The following is a 25,638-nucleotide window of genomic DNA, read 5'->3' as shown; positions in this document are numbered from 1 at the left end:
CTTTTTGCTACCATGCTGAGTTTTATTATTACTGAAATAATTATTAGATATGTGGAAATGTACTTTCAGATCATGTTTTTGGTTTATAATTTTGATAATTTCACATTTTCCAGCAATCAAGGTGGCAGGCCTTATTCTGGGCTCAGACTGTTGGTATTTGCTCCACTGGAGACAGTGGGGCTTTAGCACGAGCAGTTGTTGGGAACAAGATCAGATCCTGTATTTTCACACTGTTCTGGTACAATCCCACCTTTGTACAGGGTCCATTTCCAGGAGGAAAACAGTCCCAGGGTGGGGTCACCTTTATAACACGACTCGGTCAAGGCTTGGCCCAATGGTGTTATAAATTCCTTGCCAAATTATCTTACAGACCTGATTTTGTATTTCAGCTGTTGGAAAAATCAAACTCCGTTGGGGTTGTCTTGGCTTTGCTTTCTTATCTTTTCTTTCTTATCTTTAGACATTTGGAGGGTTTTTCTGCTGAATCCAATATGAGCAACAGGACTTTTTTTTTTTTTTTCATACATTTCTCTCTTTTTGTTGTTGTTTTTTTTTTTTTTTTTTTAATTTTAAGGTTTGCATTTCAGTTGGATAGTTGGTTTTTCTTTTGTTTCTTTCCTGGCATATAATCATCAAAGAGTTTTGCATGAGAAAGGTGACAGTACTTAATGAAACTCAGCACCTAAGGGCATAAGGCAGTTGTAGGTTTGTTTGTTTGTTTTTTTTTTATTTTTCAATCAGCACCAATCCCATAAATAATGTTCTACACTTGGTGTACGGTATAAAACTGATGTGGAGATGCCTCCTTCTCCACCTGTGAATCCTAGGTGTGGAAGTTGAAATACTGTTTCTTGTGTGTAAAAAACAAAAGAAAAGTTTTTCTTTTTGTTTTTACTTACAAAACATAGAGAATATCTTTTTTTTTTTTATACATACAGCAACCAGAAAGAAAGCTTATCTGAAGGTTTGTGTTTGTTTCATGATCTGTGTTTACCGTAAACAAAAATAAGGTCCCCTCTTTTACTTTTGCTTTAAGGAGCTTTAAAGTGAAGATTCATATTGTAGCAACTCATATAAGAGAGGTCCATCTCTATACCTAATACCTACAGCTGTGGGGGTGACATATTGGAGGATGTTGATAGTTCTTCTTAACCTCCTGTCTACAAAATGAGCATCCCAGGCAGGATATCTTTTTCTTGGGATGTCAATCTTAATGAGAGGCCCCTCGGGGGGGTAGGGTCGCCCAGATGGAGTAGATGGTACCATTGCTCTCACCTGGAAAACGGGCAAGCAAGTGTCAGCTGTGAGTTCCTCCTGTTGCTCCGTGACCGCTCTGGTGGGCGTAGCCTGGGCCCCCCAGTACCCAGGGGTTTGGGGCGCCATGGGCTCAACATCGGGGGGCAAAGGAATGCCCCAGAGCAGCTCGGCGCAACAGGAGCTGGCAAAGATCTTAGCTCTTGGCCCCATGGGATGCAGCACACCATAATATAACAGCATCAAAGCTATCCCAGCAGCAAAGCTAAGAAAGACACAACACAGTGCTGGCACGGCATAGGAGTCAGTGGTGTCAGGATCTCTGTAAAAATACCAAAGGAGTGTCAAGGCAGCGTTCTCCGTCAGGACCACCGTGTAATACGCAAACATTCGGTATCGAGTCCGCCCTTCCTTGACATTAAACCAGCAGAAAATGTACACAATCCCTACCACCATGTTGAAGAGGATCTCCTCCCACTTAGACATGCAGAAATCTGTCCCACCATGGATGATCCAGAAAGCCATGGCACACCAATGGACCACTACAAAGATCCCAAAGTAGAGCTGGAAGATGGAAGCAAAGAGAGCAAAAGAAATAACTCGGGATGAGATGGTGAAGAGGCGCCAGAAGAGATGGATGAGGGCCCCTCTGTAGCTCATACTCTTCTTGTCGTCCCTAGAGTCCCGAAGAAGCTTGTGATAGGAGGCTAGCACCCAAGCCAGGGACATCAGGGAGGCCACAGAGGACACACCTGCCGGAAGACACACAGATCCACTGAGTTAGACAGGAGCTTTGGTGGAAAACATCATCTGCTCACTAAATTATTGCATCTGGGGCAGGCTCTGGAGCCTGAAGGTTCAACTCACGTCAGGTTGTCCTTACAGTCTGGAGGAGAGAAATACAGAGATATCAGTGTGGGAATTGGAAACGGTGCCGCATTCAGGAGTTCTCTGACTCCTTGTCCTTATCCTCCTGAGCCACAGGATTGGCCACCCCACCCTGGCAGTTCCAGTAGGGAACAGCCTCTGTGCTCATCCTGACTGGATCCAAATTTGAGAGTTTGAAATCCAGATCCCATCTAAATGCTGAAGCCCAAGTGTGAAAGCTACTTTCTTGGAGAGCAGAATCTCTCTTGGAATGCACCACGGCAAGAGCAGGACACCTGTGTTCCCTGCAACTGCTTGGATTCTTTTCTATTCTAAAATACTTTTTTTAAAGTAACGTGCCCATTGATTCTGCCTTACTCGGGAATTCCCATTTGCATTTGTCTTTTGGAAAACCAAGTTTTTTTGTCCCATGCAGATAAACATGCAAATCCAGGGAGCATCAAGACTCATTAATACCCTTGAAAGAGTCCCAAAACAAAGAATCTGATCTCTCCAGCAAATCCCTGACTTGTTTCTGGGATGGACCCAAGACTTCTACTGAAGGTAGCTCTTCTCCAGTCTTATCTCGTGGCTGGAGCACAAATCCAAGTCACAGTCATGTCAGGGAGGGCACAGCCTGCACTGGGGTCACCTTCAGCTCCCAACACATCCTGCTGCACCCTGAATGGGGCAGAGCAGCCCATGATATTCCAATGGGACCTGGTCTTATTCTCCACCCCAACCAACACTTGAGCAATTTATTTCCTCCAGAAGATAAAATAGTGGCCTCACTACACTTGAGAGGCTTTTAAAAATATAATTCCATTGATTATCGCAAGGGTAGATTGAATAACTCGTGGAGCAATGCATCACAATAAAAATTAATTGAGAGATTCCTGGGAAAAGTAAGAGCTGCTGGCATCTTATTCCTTTGCCCACACTGCTGCTCACTGGATCACTGTTCTGCAGGTGAGGAAACAGATGATGGACCAAAATCCATATTTTGGAAGCTTAGTAATTTGGTAGGAATGGTTGGATTGGGCCTTAGCCAAAGATTTATCTGGGAACATCACCTTTCAAGTCCAAAGGAAAAACTGCTAATGGATCCAAGCAAAACAGTAAGAAATGCCCCTCCATCTCTGATGTATAACTGGGTGATAGGTCCAGATCTTACTTGGCTTTTACTTCTTAAAGAAAATGCAAGGAACATCTTGCTGTAGCTGCTCAGAGTTAAAAAGGTAAAATTCCTGAAAAACCTACATTTCTTCATCTCCTGTTTCCTTTTCTCTCTGCTCACAGGGGCTTGGTTTCCATGGGAATGCAAATAAGGTCCAATGACTCCTCAGACCTCACTTTGCAGAATTTCTCTTGGTTTTGAGGAGCTCACCCCACCATGTAGCAGGGTTAGATTTCACTCCTTCCAACCCATCCATGTCTGGAGGAGAGATGATGGAGAAGAATGCCAGGAAGTAGGGCAAACTCCAACTCTGCCCTCATTGGATTCTCACAGCCTGCAAAGTCCACCAAAAGTACACCTGTTCATCAGCTCTCAGGTTTCTCTCTGAATCCCTTGTTTTTGGGCTCAAATGTGCATTCAGACTTCAGACTGGACTTTAAAAAACAACAAACAGCAAAGCAGTGAGAGCAGTGGCTTTATCCAAGAGGGAAGCTTTAAGCCACCAGCTTTATGAAAATCACTATTTCCCCCAAGTTCTAAATCCTCACTAAGAAACACTTGCACAAAGGACATGGGGATTCCAACCACAGACTCACAGAATGGCTGGAGTTGGAAGGAAGCCCTGGAGATCATCCAATCACTCTGCCAAGGTAGGATCACCTGGAGCAGGTGGCACAGGAACACATCCAGGTGGGCTTGGAATGCCTCCAGAGAGGGAACTCCATGCTCTCACTGGGCAGCTGTTCAGTGCTCTGCCACCCTCAGGGTAAAGAAGTTCTTTCTCATGTTGAGGTGGAACTTCTTGTGGGTTATTTTATGGCCGCTGCTCCTCATCCTGTTACTGGGCACCTCTGAAAGAGTCTGGCACCATCCTCTGACACCCCTTGGAGGTATTTATATGGATCATTGAGATCCCCTCTCTGTCTTCTCCAGACTGAACAGGCCCGGCTCCCTCAATCTCTCCCCATAATGGATGAAAACTCCTAAATATGAGCAGCCTCATACTCAAGCAGATGTAGATTAGATCCATTTTTAACCTACAAGATGAGTTACATTATTGGTAGACTTTATTAACAGTTTTGGAAGGATGAGTCATGCCACAAAGTTTTGTTATGTGTATAAGTACTGCTTGTTGCACTACCTCTTGGTTATTCAGTTTAAAAACTTTCCATGATTAGCAGGGAAAAAATATGTCATTTATTGCCTTATTTTAGTGCTGTTTTACTAGAAACTTGTACAGCATTAGCTGTACCTGTTGAGAGAAACTCAAGCAGCACCAACCCACAGGAGACAGATGTGTCAGCCTGGATTAAAAATGTTTCTATTGGGCTCATTTATTCTAGAAAAGAGAGAGGAACAAAATACACCCGAAACAATCCCCCAGTTTGCACATAAAGGCTTTACCTAATGTTTTCAGGGCAGAACCCTCCACTAATCACAGCCTTTGCTGTAAATTGCTCAGAGTGCGTGTGTTGAGTCACTCGCACAGCACCCGGGCTGCTGACTGTCATCTGAACGTCTCCTCCAGCCAGCAGAGAGAGGCAGACACCCCCAGAAAGTGATTCAGCCTGTCCTGACATCCGTGTGTGGGACAGGGAGGGGTTGACTCATGCTCCCAAGGTGTCTGACTCCATCCCTTGCCAGGGGACGTGCAAGCTCCAGCAGTCAGTCGGGATGAGCCCCCCCATACAGAACAGCTCATTGTCTCTTCATCTGCACCAAGATCTGAGGGAGGCAATGAAGGATCTTTGGGCATTTTGACATATTCTTGCTGTTGTTTAAAAGTTCACAAGCCTCATGTTGAATGTGAATTTTGGCACCCTGGTGATGAGCAGGATCTGGACCTGGGTGTGAAGGGGGAGATCTGTAGGTGGATGTCAGCAGGAACTACGGAGTAATGTAAAGACTTTTACATCACTCTTACTTACTGCTACAGAAACTATTCTCTGGATCTTCCACACACACCTAAATGACACAGCACTTTTCTCATCTTGACCACAAGTTTCCCATTCCCAACTTTCCCTGTGACTTCTAGCCCGTGACATTTTCACACAATTTGCAATTCTCACAGACTGTGGGATAAACTGTCACTGTTTTTTCTCTCAGCTTCTCCAGACCTTATTTCTAAGCAACTTTAGAGATCTCTTCAATTATAACTAAAACAAGCAGTCCTGAAAAGCTGTATCACATGAGCAGTAATTTTTTATTTTGATTCTGACTCTTGCACGTGGTAACTGATGCACCTTCGTGGAGCACGAGTAGGTTTCAACTCCTTCCAATGTTTGTTTATCACAGGGATGAGGTTGGGTAAACACTGAAGTCATTTTGAAAAAAGCCCACTCCCACTCTTCCCACTCTGTTCCCAGCCTTGGGAGTGGAACATCCCCACCACACACAACCACATCTCTGCAGCCATTCTCGAGCCAGGAGCAAATCAGCTCCTGTGGGGCTGGAAACCTCTGGGATCTGTATCCCACCTGCCCACAACGAGTCAGACTGGCACAGACTGGGGTTCTCTTCAAACCTCTCTGCCCTAGGAAGCCATGAGTGACACACAGGCCAAAGTCAGCACCATCAAGGAGTCAAGTCCCTGTGTCTTGAACGACACAGCACAAGAAACAATCCCCAGATTCCTTTAGGGACAAACCCTGAAGTCCTGGCAGTGAGACATCTGCTCACCTACATTCAGCATGAGGAGGCAGAGCTCTATAATGTCCCATTTGACAGATGAAGCATCAAGATTTGAAGGATTTACCCAAGATCTCATGTAAAATCCAAGCTAAACCAGGGAATAGTTCTCCTTCACATCACAGTGAGCTTGACAAGACATTTCAGACAGGATTCAACTCCTGCTGTAGAGACTCACCCCAGGGTGTCCTTGGTTAAATGATGTCTCTTTGCTCAAAGGAGGATCAAAGCTGAGTGCAGCCATCACAGGTGGGAATCCAGCAAGGTTTGAGGTGCTTCAGGGTATTCCAGACCACCATGTGGAGCTGGCAGATGTGACAAACTTGCATGCAGAGGGCAAGAACATTTCTGAACTGGGAGCTGGGGTGAAGGAAGGCACTCAGGGCATTTGAAATGATACCAGCTTAGACTCGAAAAAATTCTGCCCTTCTCAGGGGAACTTATGATCCCTCTTCAATGATAAACACATGTGCAACAGGAAATGACACAGAGAGATGAGAAAGCAGTGGGAAATAAGGCAGGTGTATAAAAGTTAAATTTCTGAGAATGCCAGGCCAAAGAACAGATTCTCTGAGAAAGGGAAACAAGAGCTGTTGCTTTGGATCATGAAAACCTGAGTGGACTTGAGAGAGTGATCTGATACCAGAGGAGAGGAGCCTGAACCACTCTGAGTTCATGGGAAACTGCAGAAGCTCACAGGACACCCTGAGTTTCATCCTGGTTTGGTTTTCCTCCTCTGGTTCCTGCCCATAGTCCAGAAAAAGAAAAGGTCATCTCAGATTTGTAAAAAGGCTCTTTGGGAAAAAAAACCCCATCCACATGAAAGAATCAAAGCAATAACTCCCCTGAAATTTCCATTTCTGCTTTTAAAGCCTGGGAACAAAAACAGTGCAGGGAAAGCCATCCCTATCTGTCTGGCCTATTCCTGCTATGCAGGGTTTTACAACCACTCTAGTGGGAAAAAAATCACACACACACACAAATTAATATTTAAGATGAACAATACACCCATTCTGGGCTTACTCAGTGCTGTCCAGCTGAGGAGAGAGGATTTTCACTAGGGGTAGGTACAGTTTTCACCACAAATCCAGCTGCAGGTCGTTGGCCACCCATAATTTGGATGCAGTTGCTGTAGCACATTCCCTGAGTATTTCCTGTGGTGCCTGCCCCTTTAACGTTGAAAATGATGCCTGAATAGTGCTCTATTTCTTTTTTGACATTAATTCTCCTTAAGACTCCACTAAAACAGAATGGGAAGATACCAACATTTCTCCCGGGTGAGCGGGATGGCAAATATTGAGCATGACACGAAACCTTCCCTCAGCCCCTGTGCAGAGGCAGCTCTTGCTTAATGCCAAGTGCCACGTTTCAGTTCATCCCCATCCCTCCCTGGCTGCTCAGGCCCCTGTGCTGTGAACCCTGTTATCCTGTTTTCCCCTTTGGGTGGCACGTTCCTCCCTGAAGCTCCGTAGGAGACGAGGAACAGGCTTTCATTTTGATGCACACAGAGTGAAAATGCATTTATACACAAAAGAGATCAAGGCAGATCCTGCTTTTGTAACAACAGGGCCTGAAAGTCACTCTCCCTCATTTTCTAATCTGATTTAATTTGTTTGTGTCAGAGTAAAAGAGGTCAGAATCAGACCCCAGGTCTGGTTTTCATTGTTTCCTGATGGGTTTTGATGTTTGATCTTTCTTAATTCTTTCCCATCAGAGGAGGGAATTACTTGTGTCCTTCCCCCTTTATTTTCCCTCTTTATTTGTCTCTTTAAACATGGAAAAATATGGAACATTGCTAGTATATAAGTAATAAAGGTCTGCACAGACCATTTTGCCTTTCATTTTCCTCACTGCATTTCAGGACTCTTCCTTAAACAGTTCCTCCAGTGTGCCACCAGTCCAGTATGGCAGATGGGAACTATTCCACCAACTGTGAACATGATGCAAAAGTCTGACCCAGGAATGGCCTCTTCCCATTGATGTGACACTTCTGTTCTCTACTAAGAGCTGGAATTACCAGGGATGAAAATCCAGATCTTGGCACTGGGGAGACTGGGAAGAGATATCACACCATTGTCCTGCCCTTTGCTGTTTTCTCATGGAAAATATTTTGGTTTCATCTGATAAGGGTGAGTTTCACATCCTCAGCACCTGCTCCCTTGCTAGGGAGATCCTCTGGAACCTTCCTCCAAGGGGTATCCCATCCCCATTCTCCAGGATCCAGCTCACCTGGACACAGCATCACCATTCCATGAGAAACAGAAAACTGCTGATGACTGGGAAAGACAGGAAACAAAGATAACTCCTTTCAGGGACAGATTTCCAAGTAGGTCTGGATAACAAGAAAGTCTTCTACCACCAAATCCCACTGGAATCCCACACAAGGCTTGTGCTGAGTTTCTGTACAGGATAGTCCATGTTCAAGCAGGCACAAGGAGAGCTCTTGCACATTAGACCAGAGGCACATCCACCTTCCCAAACCTTTCTCTGTGAGAGAATCCATGCCAAGGCAACTCCACTAAAGCTCACTCACATGGAGAGTTGCCCTCCTGCCCCTTGACAGTTTAAGTCTGGCTCATGTTCTGAAATTCTGCTTCCTGAACCCTTTTCCTTTTGCTCAATTAGGATGTCCTTGGTGACCTCAGAAAAGCTGAATCCCTCCTTAATTCCTCCCCCAGCTCAATCCTCAGCACTGCCTTGAGGAAGCATCCACAGGGTCACCAGGGATTGTGTTTCCAAAGGCCTTGCTTTCCAGCTCTTTCATCCTGCTGCCTCTCAGCTGTCCCCAGTGTCCCTTTTCCCTGCTGCAGGAGGAGGTGACCAGCCACACTCATCTGATCTGTGCTCTCATTATTTCAGCTGCTTCTGTCATGTCTCCTCCTATTCGCGTCCTCTGTGAACTCGGGCACTCCAAACCAGCTCCAACCCTGCAGCCATCGAGTCTTGGATCTCCTCCTGGTTGCAAGCCAGAGACTGATCCTGCTGTGGGAGGCAGGAGCACCCCAGGCCAGGCAGAGATGGGATAATCCACCCTCTCTTTGGGCTTGTCCTCAAATAACCTCAGTGAAGTGTCAGTCTCCTGCTCAAAATGTTGGCCCACCACATCAGGATTGGCAAAGCTTCCCCACTGTTCTAAAACCCTCTGTATGAAGATGCCCTGCCCACCACGTGCCTCAGTGTTTATTTCACCCCAGGATTGCTGTCTGAGACATGGGATGAGCTGTCTGGAAATGCCTCTGTCTCTCCATTGACTCTTCCTGGTGAATCATGGAATGCTTTGAGAGGGAAGGGTCCTTAAAGCTCATCTCATTCCAACCCCCTGCCATGGATAGAGACACCTTTCACTCTCACAAGTGGCCCTGAACACTTCCAGGGATGGGGTTCAAACTGAAATAACCAAAGAAGAACAAGATAAATAGTAAGTAACAGAGGTTTGGCATCCACCAGCTCCCCACAAGAGCTCATAGGAGAACACTGAGTCTCAGAGAGGTGAAGAGAGGAGAAAGGAGGATTGCTAAGACCTGTTTCTGGCTCCAGGACGAGCAGAATAGCCCACAGTGGCTCCTGCAGAGCAGAAGCTGACAGACCCCAAATGATATGGGCATATTCAGGTATATTCTGGGTATATTCACAACACAGTGAATTTATACCACTGAAGACCAAGCAGGCAAAACAAGCCCCCAACACCCCCCTGATGTGAGAAGGGTGTCATGGTCAGCCAGAGGACATCCCAGAACAGCCACACAGAGTTACCAACATCCTCAAGGGGTAGGAGAAAGACAACATCCCTCTGTAACATCACTGAGAAGAAGGCTGGTCTCCAACAGACCTGTGTGTACACAGCCCCCATCAGCATGAAAATTCACTTTTTGCTTTCCATGACAGCCTTGCCCCTTTCACAGGATGCTGACTGCAAGTGTCTCAGGTTTTACCTGTTTGTGTAGGGAAGGAAGCTGCTGACACCTGTTCCAGAGCTGGAACATTTCTGGCAGCAACTGGGGGAAATCTCAGTCCCTGGATAAGCAGAGGTCCACAAAAAAGCCTCAACTCACTTGGCTAACTGGGGTCTTTGATCCTGTGTGGTGAATTGTCACCACAGACTGGCTCAGAAAATCCAGCAGAGAGGAGAAGGACACATAGGAAGAGAACCTGGTGGTGGTATCTGAACCCCAAATGAGAAACATGATTATTTGTAGACCCTAAGTCCAGCTGTCAGAATCTGCCATGCCCATCCTGTTAAAATCCCTCAGGAGTTGTATCCAATTTGCCCAATGGAAATGGTTCCTGGACTATGTGAATTTGTTTTCTCATGCTTGGGAAGGCTTTGGGAAAGGGCTGGCAGGCAAAACTCTACCAGAGACCAATTTAGCACAAACACCTGAGTGCCAGTGCTTGGGCTCCAACACTGCTTGTGTTACAGGTACAGACAAAATCTGATTACAGTCCTCTGTTTATCACAACCGTGGTCATATAATCCTTTTCATCATGTTAAAAATAACATGGAAGACCTTTGGCTCAACTCCTCAATGCCTGGAGATAAAGCTTCTAATATAATCAGATTTTCCAGGCTGGGCAGAGTAAATTAGTCCAGGTGGCTGCTGTGTCTGGACAGCTCTGGAGAGCCCCGGCATGGCAGGTAGAGCTAAGGTAAAGTGTAATACAGATGTGGGGACAGCTTTCTGCCAGAAAAATGTTCTTTTAGCAGGGTAGGGTAATCCTTCCAGGAATCTGGTCTCAGCCATGCTCCCAAAATTATGCCTGAGGAAAATGTCAGTGTGAGTCCATTGCTAGAGACAAATCCAGCCTCTTCTGCAACAACTCCACCCAGCCACCAAGGGCCTCTGATGGCACTCTAATGGTAGAGTTCAAGGAAATGACAACACACAGACTCACTTTTCAGGGGGAACAACGCATGGCAGATGTCTAAGAAATCCAATCAGGGATTTGGAGTGATTTGGCTCAGTCCTAAAGAAGCTGGAGGCAAACAGGGAACAGAGAGACACACATAGTCTTACTTGTGGAGTTCCTGTTGGTATGGCATAAATGATATAAAATATTTATAACACAACACTATTAAGTTTGATAATGGCTCTTCCATTTTGAAACTTTCCCTAAATGTTAAGAAAATGAAATGGAAAGGATTTACTGTTTTCCTTTCAGCAAAAGCAGATTTTTTTTTTTTTCTCATTGAAAGAACCCCCACTTCAGCAGATGCTACTTTGAGGGTGTTCATGAAGAACAGTTCTCTCCTTTGTGATTTTTGGAATCAGAATTCTTATTAATCTTACTGATGGTGTTTTCAATGTCAGTGTGGGGCTGCATGGATGGTGTTTCCAATTAGAAGAGCTGCTGTTGTCACCTAAATTTGGGTTCAGGTGGACCAGTAACCCACATTGCAGCAGCAAGGACTCAAGTGCCAAAATCTCTCAAGGATCTTCCCACCACACCCAAGTTCACCTTTTCCCAGTGCATCCTCCAGAGATCATGAATCCCACAAATCCCTGAATCTCAGGTGGGCAGGGATGGCAGTGAAGCTGATAGAGACACTCAGAACCAACAACCACGTGCATCTCTGTCTTCTAAAGAGCACAGAGACGAAGAAGAGATGGTCTGCCCTGAGCTTGGTCTAAATCCCTCCAGGCACCAATCACCTGGGTTAATTCTGCATTAGAAATGTGCTGGGAAAGCAGCAGCCAGGATTTCCCGGGCACAGATTAGCTTGTTTGGAAATAGAGCATGAGAACTGCTCTTCGTGTCTATTTTTGTCAAAAGCTGCATGAATTGCCACTCTTTTCAGGCCGAGGTGCCCTCTGCACAGTCATCACTGTAATTATAAAGACTTTTGAGTTAAATCCATGTTAATCTGAAGCCTTTAAGTGCTGTCTCAGAATGACACTGAAAAAGAACCCCACCTGAGCCCCTAAAAGTGAACAGCCACAGACGAAAGGATGCAAAGCTCCTTGAGAGAGCCCAAGAGGTTACACTGGAAATGCTCCACCAGGATGTTCTAACAACACCTCCAGCAAGGACAGGATTTAACTCTGTGCAAACAGAAGAACCCCTCTTTGCAGAGAGTGTTAGAAGGCAGGGGAGTCACACAAACCTGGCTCAACCTGACAGGAGCACAACCATCTCTAGAAACTTCCATTGCTATTTCCTGCTGAGAACTTAGTTTTTGTCCCTTTGCTAATTAAATTTATCTTTCTAGAACAACAGGCACAAAACCCCCCACCCCAAACATGGTTACTTCAACTGGTAAGAATAAGATGGCAAAATCCAACTGGGGTTATTCCTGGAGGAAAAAAATCACATTTCGCATTCAACAGCTGGTTCTTTGTGAAGGGCACTTTAGTTACAACTTCTAGTGGCCAATTCTTTGCTAAGATTTTTGAATGCATCAAATCCAGCAGAGCTGCCTCCAGTTTGAATCCTGAAAATATCAGAAGGAGCCTCCTACACTGAGATTTTTCAGACCTAATGATATTTGAACTCTACTGTTAGGAACCCTTAGAAGAGAAACACACCTAAAGGAACCACTGGTGAAAAAAAAAAAACAACTCCGTTTTGCTAAAAAAAAAACCCACATGGCTCCATTTAGCATAAAATCTTTCCCCATTTCTATGAGTAGGGATGGTTGGCATGAAACAGCAGGACTCCACAAACATGTACAATAAATGTGCATTTCAACCCTGCAATCTGACATCTGTTACAGCACCCCTAGCCTGTCACTCCTTTTTATTTTTATTTCTGTTTTAATTTGGATGAGGACTGCAGCCATTGGGAAAGATGAAAATCTGCCTACCACAAGCTGAAAGGGTGTTGTAATCCTACAAGTAGGGGCTAAAATAGTCTGAAAAAGAGGGGAGCAGCACCTCAGTGCTGGAAAGGAAAGCCCAAGGAGCTCCCTGTCAGCTTTGGAGAGCAACTACGAGGATCCCTTTTTCCTTAGCACAGATCTGGGGCAGCTTTGGACCCTGCACCCAGAAATCAGCAACTAATCCAAGCCTAATTCTGTTGACTGCTAAGTTCTGTCCCAGCCTCTGAAACAGGGTGGCCCAGAGTGCTCAGTGGGAATTGTTCTTGCCGTCACCTGAGCCAAGCATGGGAATTGTTTGGGTTGGTGTTGGCTGCCAGGAGCTAAAAATGTGCCAAGGGCTGATAATTGAAGCAGAGGATGAACAAGATCTGGTGGCTGTGCTCATGTTCTGATGTGTGTTGGCTTATCAGCAGGGATGAAACCCAACAGACTTGTCCCAGGATTGGGAAAGCAACAACTCCTGCCAGGGCTTCATGAGGGAACTTCCTGCTGAAAACAGCTCCCACGGGCTGTTCCGTGGAGATGAGACAACATCAAGGCAATGCTTCAAAGGGTCTGTGACAGCACCAAACAGGGATCCTGCAAACCTCCTCTGGTAGGTGGCTTGGCCTGGATGCAGAAAGCCTGCAGGCAATTACGGAAATAACTTCATCCCAGCTCTGAGAATGATTTTGACCTGATGGGAAAGAGGAAGGGACCCAGTTCAGATCACACTCAGTGGCCAAAGAAAGAGGGATCCATCCAGAGACGTGTCAGCAGTGCACACTGCGTAACCCTATGGTTTATAAATCTCTGATGTTGTGTAGGGGGCCTTGGGTGGAAATGCCTCAGCATAACCCCAGCTGAGAGGACTGGTCTCTGGAAAAGAAGGAGCCTCTCAACATTCCTGGAGATGACACAGGGCTGAGATCAATGAGACAAGTCTGGCAGAGTGTTCCTGTGAGGGGGAGTGATAAAGTGGCAAAAACGGATGTGGTGCAGCTGGTGCTGTCTCGCAGTGGGGTGCTGAAGGCAGCAGGGACACTGATTTCCAAGGATAACAGCAGGAAACTCTTTCTCCCTCTGCTTCCCACGTTTTGTACACTCTGCAAAGACCTATGTGATAGGTAGAAGGTCAGAACTTGGCGTCCAGGTTCTCCACGGGCCAAGTTTCCAAGGGCCTGCAGTAACAGGACAAGGGGGAATGGCTTCAGATGGAGAGAGAGAAGGTTTAGATTGGATTTTGGGAAGGAATCCTTCTTGTGAGGGCAGGGAGGCCCTGGCACAGGTGGTCCAGAGAAGTTTTGCATGCCCCTGGGTCCCTGGAAGTCTCCAAGGCCAGGCTGGATGGGGCTTGGAGCAGCCTGGGATGGTGGGAGCTGTCTGTGCCCGTGTTCTCCACACATTAGGTTATGCTTATCCTGGCTTATCTCCTGGGTCTTTTTGCCTTCTGCAAACATTTTTGGGACCTTGATGTACATCAGATACCAGGCTCCTGTGCCTGGTGGCTGTCCCCCCTCAGTGACCCTCTGTGTGGAGACATGGATGTTCTGAGGGCACTGAGAGCACAATGTTGGTCAAATGCCAGCTGGGACAAAAGTCATTTCAGGAGATTTCTACTGGCTCAGTAATTTTGCTGCACGTCCAGACTCAGAACTGTCACCCCAAGCTAATCATTAAAAAACAAATAATAGTTTCTGAAGTGAGACAATTCTTTCCTTCAAAATGCAATGATTTTGAGTTGCATCAACCTGAACTGCTCCACCTCCAATCAGAGTAGAAGCACAGAGTAGCCCTTTCCCAGCAGGGCATCTTTTCCATGGTTTTTTGCACTTCCCAGAGCCTATGTGGCATCTTTTCCATGTTTTTCTGCAGCTCCCAGAGCCTATGTGCTCCCTGTTTATCCATGCTCTCCTAGACGCCTGACAAGAATCCCACACCAGAGCAACCTGGAGCTAAAAAGAATTGTATTTCACTAACCAACAGCAGGTTTTTCTATGCTCTTATCCCAAACTTCCCATGAGAGGCGTATCTCCAGAAAGCCTGCAGCATGGAGTTACCCAAAAAAGTCTGAATTTCCTGCCTGGAATCTGCTTGACAAGAACCCAGACTTCTCTCCATGCCTCAGTTTCCTGGCTGGCCCCCAGCTCCTGGGAACAGCATGAGCTAATGCTGTTGTAGTGCTCTGATGATGTAACCCCTTCCCAGTGATTACCACAGTCTGACAAAGCCTAAAATTGGCAGCACTGGCCCCCTGCCAGCTCTGTCCCGTGAATGGTGACTCATCTTTCCTGGCTGTGCCGTGTCCTGTGTGTGACGGCGACACGTGGTACGGAACAGACGGGGTTTTATCAGCACTCCAAAAATAAGAGCCAGAGACATGGCAAGGTGGTGGACAGAGAAGCTGCAGGTGGGGATGGGCGAAGGGATGATGTCTCTCTTTGGGCTGGCTCCAAACCCTGTTGGAAAAGGAAAAAATAGCTGTCCCTGGCTCTGAAGGCTCCTGGATCCCACCGCACTGGGACAATACGGCTGATGATGGGACAAGCTGTCCCATGCCAGCGTGCCTCAGGCTTGGCCTGCTCTCAGCATGCCAGAGCAAGGCGTCCTCAGTGCCACTGCCAACTGTGGAGATGGCTTTATGATGCTGCTGGGAATTGGCCAGGCACCAGAGGCTCCTTTCCAGCAGGGCACCAAATTGCTCCCTGTCATCCGGCTTTGGTGGGAAGGAGGGGAAGGCAGGAACAGAGCCATATGCCCCAGTCTGGCAGAGCACTGGAGTCATATGAGTGGCCTCCCAGGCGAGCTGCTTATGAGTTCAGAGCTATCTGGGCCTCCTTGGGCTGCTGGTGAACATTTAAAGGGAAACGGTGGTGGAGTCAGGACAGATTTTCGGGGCAGATCATCCCAGACCCTCCCTGCCCAGCAAGGGACTGGTGGGGTCCTTTTCCCACATGGCAATGAGCAACTGCTTTTCTGCTTGTGCCTTTTCTGTCACAGGAAACCAGGCCTGGATGATGGACATCTCCCATTTCTTTTGATCCACAAGGAATGACATGAGAAAAAAGGAAAAAAGAAAATCTGCCTTTGGGCCAAGTTGTAGCATCTCTTTTTCCTCATGATCTGTCTCAGAACCTGAGCCAAAGCCCAAAGTGTGGCTCTGGTAGATCTTGTCCCCACTCCATCTCCTGTTACTGAGGAGGACTTTGTAAGGCAAAGACTTTAGTGATACAGTGAAGCTCTCTTGGTGGATCTCAGGAAAAATGCACCAGTCAGGAAGAGGATTTATGACTGAAGAAATAGGACTTTCCCCCACCGAATCTGCCAATGCCATATTGAATTTTGCACTGATCCCCATGGGATCTGGTGCCTGTGTAGAGCAAAACCTGGTTTATTTATGAGGGGCTGGGACTCTGCACAAATGGGGACCATTTTGTGTTGTGAGGTCACAGAGATTGGGTTTGGAGGTTTGGATTCCTGTTTGAACATTGTTGGACACACTTGTTTGGCCCAGGCCAGCCTGAAGGGTCTTGCACTAACTTTGACTGCTTCTTTGGGTGGTGAAAAGGATGAAATTTCAAATCTCATGAGTCTTTTTTTCACTTTCACTGGAGACCTGGCGATTTTAGTCCCCTCAGGTATGTTCAGGCCAGTGTTGATATCACTTGATACTCACATTTTTTGAACACCTACAGGCTGAAGGTCCCTTTCTAACTCAGCTGACCAGCTGAGTCTTAAACTAAGTGACAGGGAAAATCATCTTTAGTTTGCCCCTGCAAAAAGGAATCATAAATGATTTTAAATGGTCTCCAGACATGGCACAGATGAAGGAGAACATGATAAAAAAAATAGGACTTCACTTTGGGAAGAACAAGATGATTTGCAAACTCCACCAGGATAACTCTGCAGCCAGCACCCATCTATAGCTGAGACGTCTGAAATCCATTTTAGTGCCTAATTTGTATCACTCTGCTTAAATAAAATGACCCCCAAACCCCTAAGTTAATGTTGCTTTTCCTTAAATACATGAGCAGCTTCAGCCTACTTTTGAGGGCTGTGGAGACAAACACCTCCCAAAATCCCAGAGACTCCAGCAGGACTTTGCAGAAGGAAAGCTTATGCATTTAATCTCTCTCCGATCAACTGTGGGGTTATCAAGGAGATGGACACAGCATCTGTGGAGAGATGTGGCTTTTTTTGGAGGGAGAGACCCTGTGCTGAAAACTGCAGCCTCATACAGGCAGAAATCTTTGTGTAAAGAACTCGTGACACGAGTGGAAGGACGTTGGTTCTTCAGCTAAATCTCATTAAGCTTTAAAGAAACCATGTTAAAAAAAATAAATTAAGTGGAAGCAAACCTCTTTAAGAGGAGATTTATGCCAGAAAAACTGGAATCCCTCTCACCTCCCTGTCTGCCTAGAGGTTGGGTGTCTCCTTTAAGCTGGTTTGATCTGCTCCTTCCCACTTGGCGCGGAGGAAGCGGCACCTCTGCGGGGTGAAGGGGGTTAAGGATGGTTTGTTCTGCAAGGAGTGAGGTGGATTATCTGCTGGGAGTGATTATGGAATGAGGATCTGGGTCGCTGAGCTTTTTCTGTTGTTAATGCTACGTTTTCCCCTGCAAATAGGTGATTTAAATCATGGGAAGTCCTCTGGCCACTGTTGCCCAGGAGTCTGAGGGATGGACACCCTTTTATCCTCTCCTAAACCTCAGACACAGTTAGGGTGACTGAGGGTCAATGCTGCATCCTCTCCAGCATCCCTTCTCCTCCTTCAGCCTAACCCCAATGATAGGTATAAATACATCAGATTCCCTGGAGAAAGGTGCTGCTGCTGGTTGAGCATCTCATCCCACCTCCTTCAGCTGCTTTGGGCATGAGCTGTTTCATGTGTTGGATCCATCCTTTTTCCCTCACCTTCTCTTGACTCTGTTTTGGGCCCACCCAGCTGTGTTTGTAGCAGATAAATCCTCCACAGAGGGCCTGCCTACCAACACCAGCTCCTTCCACATGGATATTCAAGAGCTGGTGTTGTTCCATTTCCTCCAAAAAAGAATTCCAGCTCAGGCTCTCAACATTCACCTTCCACTGCCCACCTGATGGAGTTCACAGAGTTCTCACCTCTTTTCTCTCTGTGCTCTTTTCTGTTGCCCCTCAGACAAGGGCAGCTAAGCTGGGATCTGCTCTGCCTTGTGCTGGGGATATGATGAAGCAATGAATCCTGATTCTCATGAAATCCCAGTTTGAGTCTTGTCCCAAGCTTTACTGAGGCTGGGTCTTGACCTCAAATTCCAGCTCCAGCACTTCTGCTGCTGGACATTCTCACTTTGGGGTGAAACTCCTCCGTTCTTTGAGTGCTGAAGGAACAACAGACACAGGTCCCACCCAACCCTCTCACACAGGTTCCTCTCATGGTCAAATAGTTCTTGCAAGGCATGATGAGGTTTTTCTTTCTTTCTTTCACCCACACAATAGATTGAAACCCAGGAAATTAAGCATTATCCTGGTTGTATCACTTCCTACTCATCCTTCCAAGATCAGCCCTTTCTACCACCATGCCGTGTGGCAGAAATGCTTTGGAGGAGATGCTCTGGATGTGAGTAAAGACCCCCAATGTGTTCATTCTTCTTTCCTCAACAGCTCTCTTAAGACAGGAATTAGGAGACAGAAGCAAAACCTCCTGACAGCCATTCCAATAACTCCCTTTCTCAAGCTCCTTTCATGGAAGTTGACCTGTTTGGGGAGAGCTGGAGCCTGGGCTTGGCATTACAATCCAAAGAGCAGGGAGGGCTGGGGCTTGGAGGAGGGATGTATGCCACAGGAAATGGTGCACTGACCTTGTCTGGCACTAAATGAATCCACAGGAGTCTGTGGGGGATGTATGGAAGCAGCTGAAATCTGGACACATCAGCAGGGGCTGTACCTGGGCTTTTCAGCCCTTCCCTGGGCTGTTTTTTCAGTGTGCATCCCTCAGGGATGCAGCTGATGCTGTCCCAGTTTAAAGGCAGAACTGGCCCCTTCCTGTGATGAGCCATGCTCCCACAGACTCGATGAGCCAGGAGAGACTCAATTTGATTTTTAAACACACTGCCTTCCTAACAGTATCCATCTCCCTTTGCTTCTCGCCTGCTTTAAGTGAAAATCTTTGATGCTCCCTTTCACAACGGCTCCTCTCAGCATTTATTTTGCTCTTATATAATTATGGACTGGCCACGAGGAGGAGGAGGAGAAGAAGAAGGAGGAGGAGGAAGAGAGAAGCATCGAAGGGGCATGGAGGACCTCTAGGAAACCTTGCACCGGAGGAGTCAAGGAGCACTGAGCAAGCTCCGCTGCTCTCATCCATCAGTGCCCGCATCCCTGGCACGGGCGGGGAGGGAGGCAGGGAGAGGATGCACTGGGGACCCGGCGGGCTCGGCTGCCGGAGCGTGGCGAGCAAAGAGCCCTCCAGGGCTCGGGGAGGCAGGCGGGGACGTGCGCTGCCTTGGAAGAGAGCGCTGCCTTGGAAGAGAGCGCAGCCGGCTCGGCGCGCTGGAGGAGCGGAGGAACTGCAAAGCCCAGGAAGGGAGGGGAGGGGGATGCTGGAAAAAAATGATGCAGCTCTTTCAGTGGATTAGGCAGCCGTGCCTGGAAGTGGCAAAGTGGAAGAGCCACGGATTTGAAAGCCTGGAGGGATTATTCTCCCGCGTTGTCTGACTCGCGGCACAGCAGAGGCCAACAAACTTCACCCGGCGCTTTCTGCGGCGAGTCCAGCAATCTGCAGAACGCCCTGGCAAACCTCCTGGGCTGTGATTTCTGCATTTTCAGTCGGGTTAATAACGTTGGAAGCAGCAGGAAAAGGGGGCTGGCAAATGTGAGCCATTCTAGCAGGAGTTGTAGAAAGGCATATTCATCATGTCAGCACTTTGGAGGCCCGGAGAGCTCGTGATGAGAGGTTTCAAGAAAAGACTGCATAAATAGGAGGAGGGAAGCTTCTATAAACAACTGTGATGGACATGCTGGAAATACAGAGGAAAGGGAGAGTGGCTGGCCTTCCTTGATGCTGTAGATAGTGGTGACCTTGGCAAAACCAGCAAAATTTAACCCCAAAGCAAATTCCAATTTCAGTTCCCACCTCAGCTCCAAAAACTCCTCAGAAATGACAGGCCCCATACGGGCTGTCTTTGGGAAGCTGAGTGTCACCCGTGGTGCACAAACTGAACAGGGGCTGAATAACCAAGCAGCTCCACTGTTGGTCCTTGGAAAGGTTGTCCCTCAGGCTGGTCACTCCCAGGCTGTCAGCATGGCCATGGGCTGGGAGAGCTGCTCATGCCAGGGCTGGGACAGGGCCATGTCCCTCTCTGCTGGGACAGATGCCCCATGCTCAGCTTATCACAGTGGTGGACACTGGTGGACACCAGAATTGGCAAAATATTCCCTGTGGTGGCTTCCAAGCCTCGTCTCATCATTTAATTGCCTTTCCAATTAAACCTCCACTACATGCCAGTCCCTACACAATCCCCTCCAGTGCGTTCCCCATTTCTTTTCCTGGGCTTGGTGAGAACCATGGTACCAATGACAACACCTTAACTCCTGGGCACTCCTCAGAAAAGGCCCTACAGCATTTAGCTGTTAAAAACCCCCTTATTTTACCCTTAACTCTATCAGAGCATTGCATAGGCATTGAACCATTTGTCCTCACAACACAAACTCAAATCTGGCCAGTTTTATCAGCCTACTTATGTAAGGAGGGAAACTGAGGCAGGGAATGGTCACATTTCCCCAGTGCCAAGTGACAAGAGAGTGGTGCCACAGCAGCAGAGCCTGCTTGCCTCCTCCTGACACCACCGTCATTCCTGTAGCCTGGACTGGGTGTGGAAGAGCTGAATCCCATCTTTTCCTTGACACTGACTTTTTTTTCTCCTCAGAGGAACGAGCAGAAATTTTACCCAGCGAACGCAGCAGAGATTTGTCCCAAAGCAGCAGCACCCAGCCAGGGTGGGAAGTGAGCAGCACATCCATCAGCTGCTAGGCACTGGGAGCAGAGGGAAGAGGCTGGAAAGATGGGGAAGAAGGGGGGCCACTTACATGGTAATGTTTCTGCACGGTTCTTTTGGATCATTATGCAGAGCTGTAGCACCAGTTGAGGGGCGCTCTCGAGGAACGTTTCCAGGAGGCGCAGCATGTTCACGTCTGCATATTCGTACATCATAGCCCAGTAGAAACGCCGCTGGTGTTCCTTCCGCCTCTGGCTCTGGATCCCCAGGTACATGGTTCGGATATACCTGCAGGGAACAGGAGGGAAAAGCTGCGTGTGAGATGCTGGAGTTGCAGCAAAATCTGTTTGTGGGGCAGTGGGGTTCTGGGGAGACATTGGGGTTTGCACGGTTCTTCCGCTCCTGTCACTGTCATATTTTCTGAGAAATCCCCTTGCCCAGGATTCTTCTCCTGGGAAACTGAGAAGCCTCAGAGAAAAGAAAAATAATATGATCTCATTTGCTTCTCCTGTGTTTTGCTGCTTTGGAATGTGGTTTGGAGATTGTTTATCCAATATGTGAATTGTTTTTATTTAATGACCGATCACGGTCCAGCTGTGTCAGGACTCTGAGGAGTTAGTAATGAGTTTTAATTAGTACCTTGTTAAACCTTCTGTGTGTATCCTTTCTCTATTCTTTAGCATAGTTTTAGTATTGCATTCTTTAACATAATATAATAAAACACCATAAAATAATAAATTAGCCTTCAAAGAACATGGAGTCAGATTCATCAATTCCTCCTTGATCCTGGGGACCCAGCAAATACCACACGCTCCCTCCTGTCAGATCTGGGGAGGACTTTTAGAATCTGACTAAACAGATTCTAAAGTCCTCCTCAGATGGAGAAAAATGTTGGAAAAGACCTCCAAGATCATAGAGCCCAGCCTTAAACTGGATGCCACCCTGAGAACAAGACCGTATAATGAAGTGCATTTGGTGTTGCAAGGGTGGGAAAATTTTAACTGGTACCACACAAACGTGTATCCTGGGAGTAGGAAATGCTTTTGAAACACAAGAAAACAATCCCCTCACCTAATTTTCATCACAAAAAGAGAACCCACATGAAAAATACTGGTCCTAACGCTTGGAAGTGGCTTGACAGACCCTCTAAACCCCCTCAGCACTCTGGTAAGGAGCTTCTCTCACAGACCCCAGAGCTCAAGAATTGTTTGCACCACCCTCTCAAGCTCATTGTGGGATTCTTGAAGTTATCCAGGAATTGGAATCTGACAATCCTTGTGGGTCTCTTCCAGCTCAGGATGTTCTGTGATTCTATGATTTGACCCTGTTTCATCATAGGTGGAGCAAAAAGACACCACCTTCACCTGCAGCAAGTGTGTGACCACAGATGTGAAAGGCCACAGTTTGTCACTGGTCAGCTTTGACCATTTGGGCCATGCTGGAGTACAAGGAGGTGCCTCATGCATGGACAGGCACAGCTCTACCATTGCCTCTGTCTCAGGACTAGTGGCATTTAAGAAAAAAACCCTAAGAGAGTCCTTTCTAATGCCTGTTGATATCACAGAATGGTTTGGGTTGGAAGGGACCTTAAAAATCATCTTGTTCCAGCCCCCTGCCCATGGGCAGGGGCACCTTCCACTACCCCAGGTCGCTCCACGCCCTGTCCAGCCCAGCCTTGGACACTTCCAGGGATTGACAATCCAACATTGTGCCTTGTTCCTTCTCATCCTGAGCGGTGGCTGTAACCTCGTTTGGGATGGGAACCATTTCACCTGATGCCGACCCTAAAGCTGGTCATCTGAGCCAGTCAGTCGTCGGAAATGTCCCCTCCCGGGACTGTTCATCTGTCCCAGCTCCGCTGCCAGCACGGCAGAGGGATGAAACGCCTTCTGGAGGCTCTGGGAGGGGCTCACAGCACAAGCTGGGGTTTGGCCAAAACGATTAGATCATCCCCTGCCACTCGGGCGAGACTGCACAGCCAGGGAGAGCAGGAGGGAAGGACGTGAGCCTGGAGAGCCTCCGGATCTCCGAATGGCACCCAGGGACGGGGAGCTGCGAGAGAAGCAGAGGCGGCTCTGCGAACCCTGTCCTTTATCCAGCATCTTGTCCTTCCTGACCGGCACAGGAGGCGAAAAATCCCGAAAGAGGGACCGCAAGGACACCAAAAAAATGACGCAGGAAAGCCACCAGATGGGGCTCGACACTCGAGAAAATGCTACGCCAGTCCTACGACACTGGTGACACTGGTGTGACATCCACAGCAGACCCCGAGTGGGACGGAAATGGCCATGGAGCACCTGCTCTCCCAACACCAAATTCACCCCCTGCACTTGGCATTTCCGCGGAAGACCCCAGCCCCAGGAGCTGCAGCATGACACAGGCATCCTGCCTTCCCTTCAGCCAGGAGTTAAATAAATGCAGTTTAGCTGGAAAGGCAAAGTCAGGGAGAGTGTCGTGGCTCAAGGAGAAAGCAGAGAAAAGGAGAAAGCAATGGTTTTTGTAATGTCAGTGACACAGGGCCAGCGAAAGCCAAGTGGTGGTGCCCATAAGGTGCTGCCCACTGGCAAAAGCATCATCACCTTTGCCAAATTCCACCAAATCTGCCCTGTAGTCCTGGATGGTCTCCCCCTCCCCAGAAGCTCCCATTCCTGCTGGTACACAAAACCTAAACTCCTCTCTGGAAGGTTAAACCACTCATTTCTCATCACCTCAGCCACAGACAAGAAGAATTTGCTGGTTTGCACCCTGCAGCATTCTTTTACCTGTTTGCACATAGTTGCCATGTAAACCTTTCATTTCTCCAGGTTAAAAAAAAAAAAAAAATCACAGTTCCATAGAATCGCAGAATTATTAAGGTTTGAAAATACCCCTGAGATCATGGAGTTCAACAATTCCCCCAGCAATGCCAAGGCCACCACTAACCTGTGTCCCCAAGTGCCACATCCACATGGCTTTTAAGTCCCTCCAGAGAGGATGACTCTCTGATCAGCACTTCCAATCCCTGATAACCCTTTCCCTGAAGGAATTCTTCCTGATGCCCAACCCAAACCTTCCCTGCTGCATCTTGAGGCTGTTTCCTCTCATCCTGTCCCTTGTTCCCTAGCAGCAGAGCTCACCCCCTCCCCCTCAGCTGCCCCCTCCTGTCAAGAGGGCAAGAAGGTCCCCCCTGAACCTCCTTTTCTCCAGAAAAAAAATTCTTTCAGTGCCTTCCCACAGTTCACATTTTCTACATCTTTGCTCTTCCACACTGCTGCTCCCAACAGCTGTCTCCACTTTTGGGTTATTTTTAAGACCATCTTTACTTTTCCCAGCCCTCCAGGTTGGCTGAGCCAAGCTGCAACAATGACACTGGGGCACTCAAAGAGATCAGGGAGAAATTGTCAGAAGGGACACAATGTCCTGCAATGATTTCTCCTGGATCTCTGGGTTTAGGGTGAATCTCTAGGGATTCACCACCATCCACACTTTAAGAATAGATTTTTCTTACTGGCCACAGAAAAAGGATGACACCAATCCATGGAGGCAGAATGCATGGAAAAAATATTCAAATTCATGGTTTTGACACAGTGTCCTGATCCTGTCTCCGTCAGTGGCACCAACACCAAGCTCTCCCTGGCTGCTTTGCCTTTGGCAAAGGTCACTTGTGTTGTGCCTCTTCCATGGATGAGGAAACTGAGCCAGAGAACACCAAAAAAATGCTCTCAAAGTTTTTTTGGCATCAAACCCCAGAACTTTTAGTGCTGTCCCCTGCCTCTAAACACCACATGAGTGGAGCACAGCCCTACCAGCTGATGCTCCTCCATCCAGGGTGGACATAATTCCTTCACAGCATAAATCCCAGCCCTGCCCAACCTGACCCCAAAGGACAAATCTGTCCCTATCCCATGGGACTGTGACCTCAGGAACCCCTTGGCAAATGTTGGGCAGCGTGAGCAAAGCAGCTCTGAGGACCATGTGCAGCTGAAAGTAAATTAGCTTCATTTTTCTTTCTCTTTGGTCCATGAAAAAATATGGTGCTGTGTCTTCAGCATCCTTCAGACCCAAATCTGGCAAAGAGAGGAAAGGAATGACCAAGATCCCATTCCTTTTTGATGCCAGTGGATTGTGATAAAAGTAATAAAGTAATATTTCCACCTTGTGGGCTTTCAGCAAGTAATAAATACCTACTTAATTTCTACATAATTAATCAACATAAAATTTCACGCAGCTCCAACACTGATAATTCTTAACCCTATTTCCAAACACCAATGTGCAGAACTGGTGTAAACAGTTTTATTCCAGGTCATCTGTTTCCTTGTTTTATTTTATTTACCTTTTGAGGGTCTTTCAAACCTTTCCTAACATTGGTTAAGGGTAGACAACTTAAGAAGAATTAAGAACAAAAAAAAAAAATCAATGTCATTTCACCTGAAATTCATTGTTCCCAGTCAAGCTGGTGGCAAACAGGCTTCTATAATTAGACTTTAAAATCCATATTCAGCCTGATCTTCAATCTTTAGCAACATGATGCTTCCTCTTATGTCAGTAAAAACCATTCACTGCTCCCTGCTTTTGAAAATCAGGCTAATTTATTTATTTAAGAGCTTAATTTTGGATACAGGAGCCTAACTTTGGGCTTTTTTTTTTTTGTTTTTGTTTTGAATGCTGGCTATTTTTATATAAGACTGTGTGTATTTGTGTGTATTTTTAGTTCTAAGTCTCATCACGGCTTCAAGAGATAGAACTAATTTGGAGTTGGGAGGGGGATTGGGGTGATGGTTTTTATTTTTAATTTTTAATTTTTTGAATTTTTTTTTTTTAGTGCGCAAAGGATTGGCTGTCCCCTCCCTCCTGGCAGGGCTCCCAGAATTCCTGTTGGTATAATTACCCTCACTCTTATTTACTACA

At 47.1% G+C, this 25,638-nt stretch overlaps 1 protein-coding gene across 1 annotated transcript; it reads right to left on the bottom strand.

Annotated features, from left to right (window-relative positions):
• Window positions 1-1,031: 1,031 nt before the first annotated feature.
• On the bottom strand, window positions 1,032-21,034 carry LOC132325605 (XK-related protein 6). Its single transcript, XM_059843110.1, has 2 exons — window positions 20,843-21,034; window positions 1,032-2,006 (listed from the first exon to the last, which is right to left on the bottom strand). The coding sequence occupies exons 1-2, from the start codon at window positions 21,024-21,026 to the stop codon at window positions 1,042-1,044; spliced, it is 1,149 nt and encodes a 382-aa protein (XP_059699093.1). The 5' UTR covers window positions 21,027-21,034; the 3' UTR covers window positions 1,032-1,041.
• Between the last annotated feature and the right edge of the window lie 4,604 nt (window positions 21,035-25,638).

Source organism: Haemorhous mexicanus, chromosome 3 (assembly GCF_027477595.1).
Source record: "Haemorhous mexicanus isolate bHaeMex1 chromosome 3, bHaeMex1.pri, whole genome shotgun sequence".
Lineage (NCBI taxonomy): Eukaryota > Metazoa > Chordata > Aves > Passeriformes > Fringillidae > Haemorhous > Haemorhous mexicanus.
This window is presented reverse-complemented; position numbering and strand designations above follow the sequence as displayed.

Bases quoted from the DNA above. Each gene is read 5' to 3' on its own strand.
- LOC132325605 (XM_059843110.1), bottom strand. From the start codon at position 21,026: ATGTACCTGGGGATCCAGAGCCAGAGGCGGAAGGAACACCAGCGGCGT. The intron at 2,007-20,842 runs GTAAGTGGCCCC...GTCTTCCGGCAG, and splicing joins CCGTGCAGAAACATTACCAT to GTGTGTCCTCTGTGGCCTCC.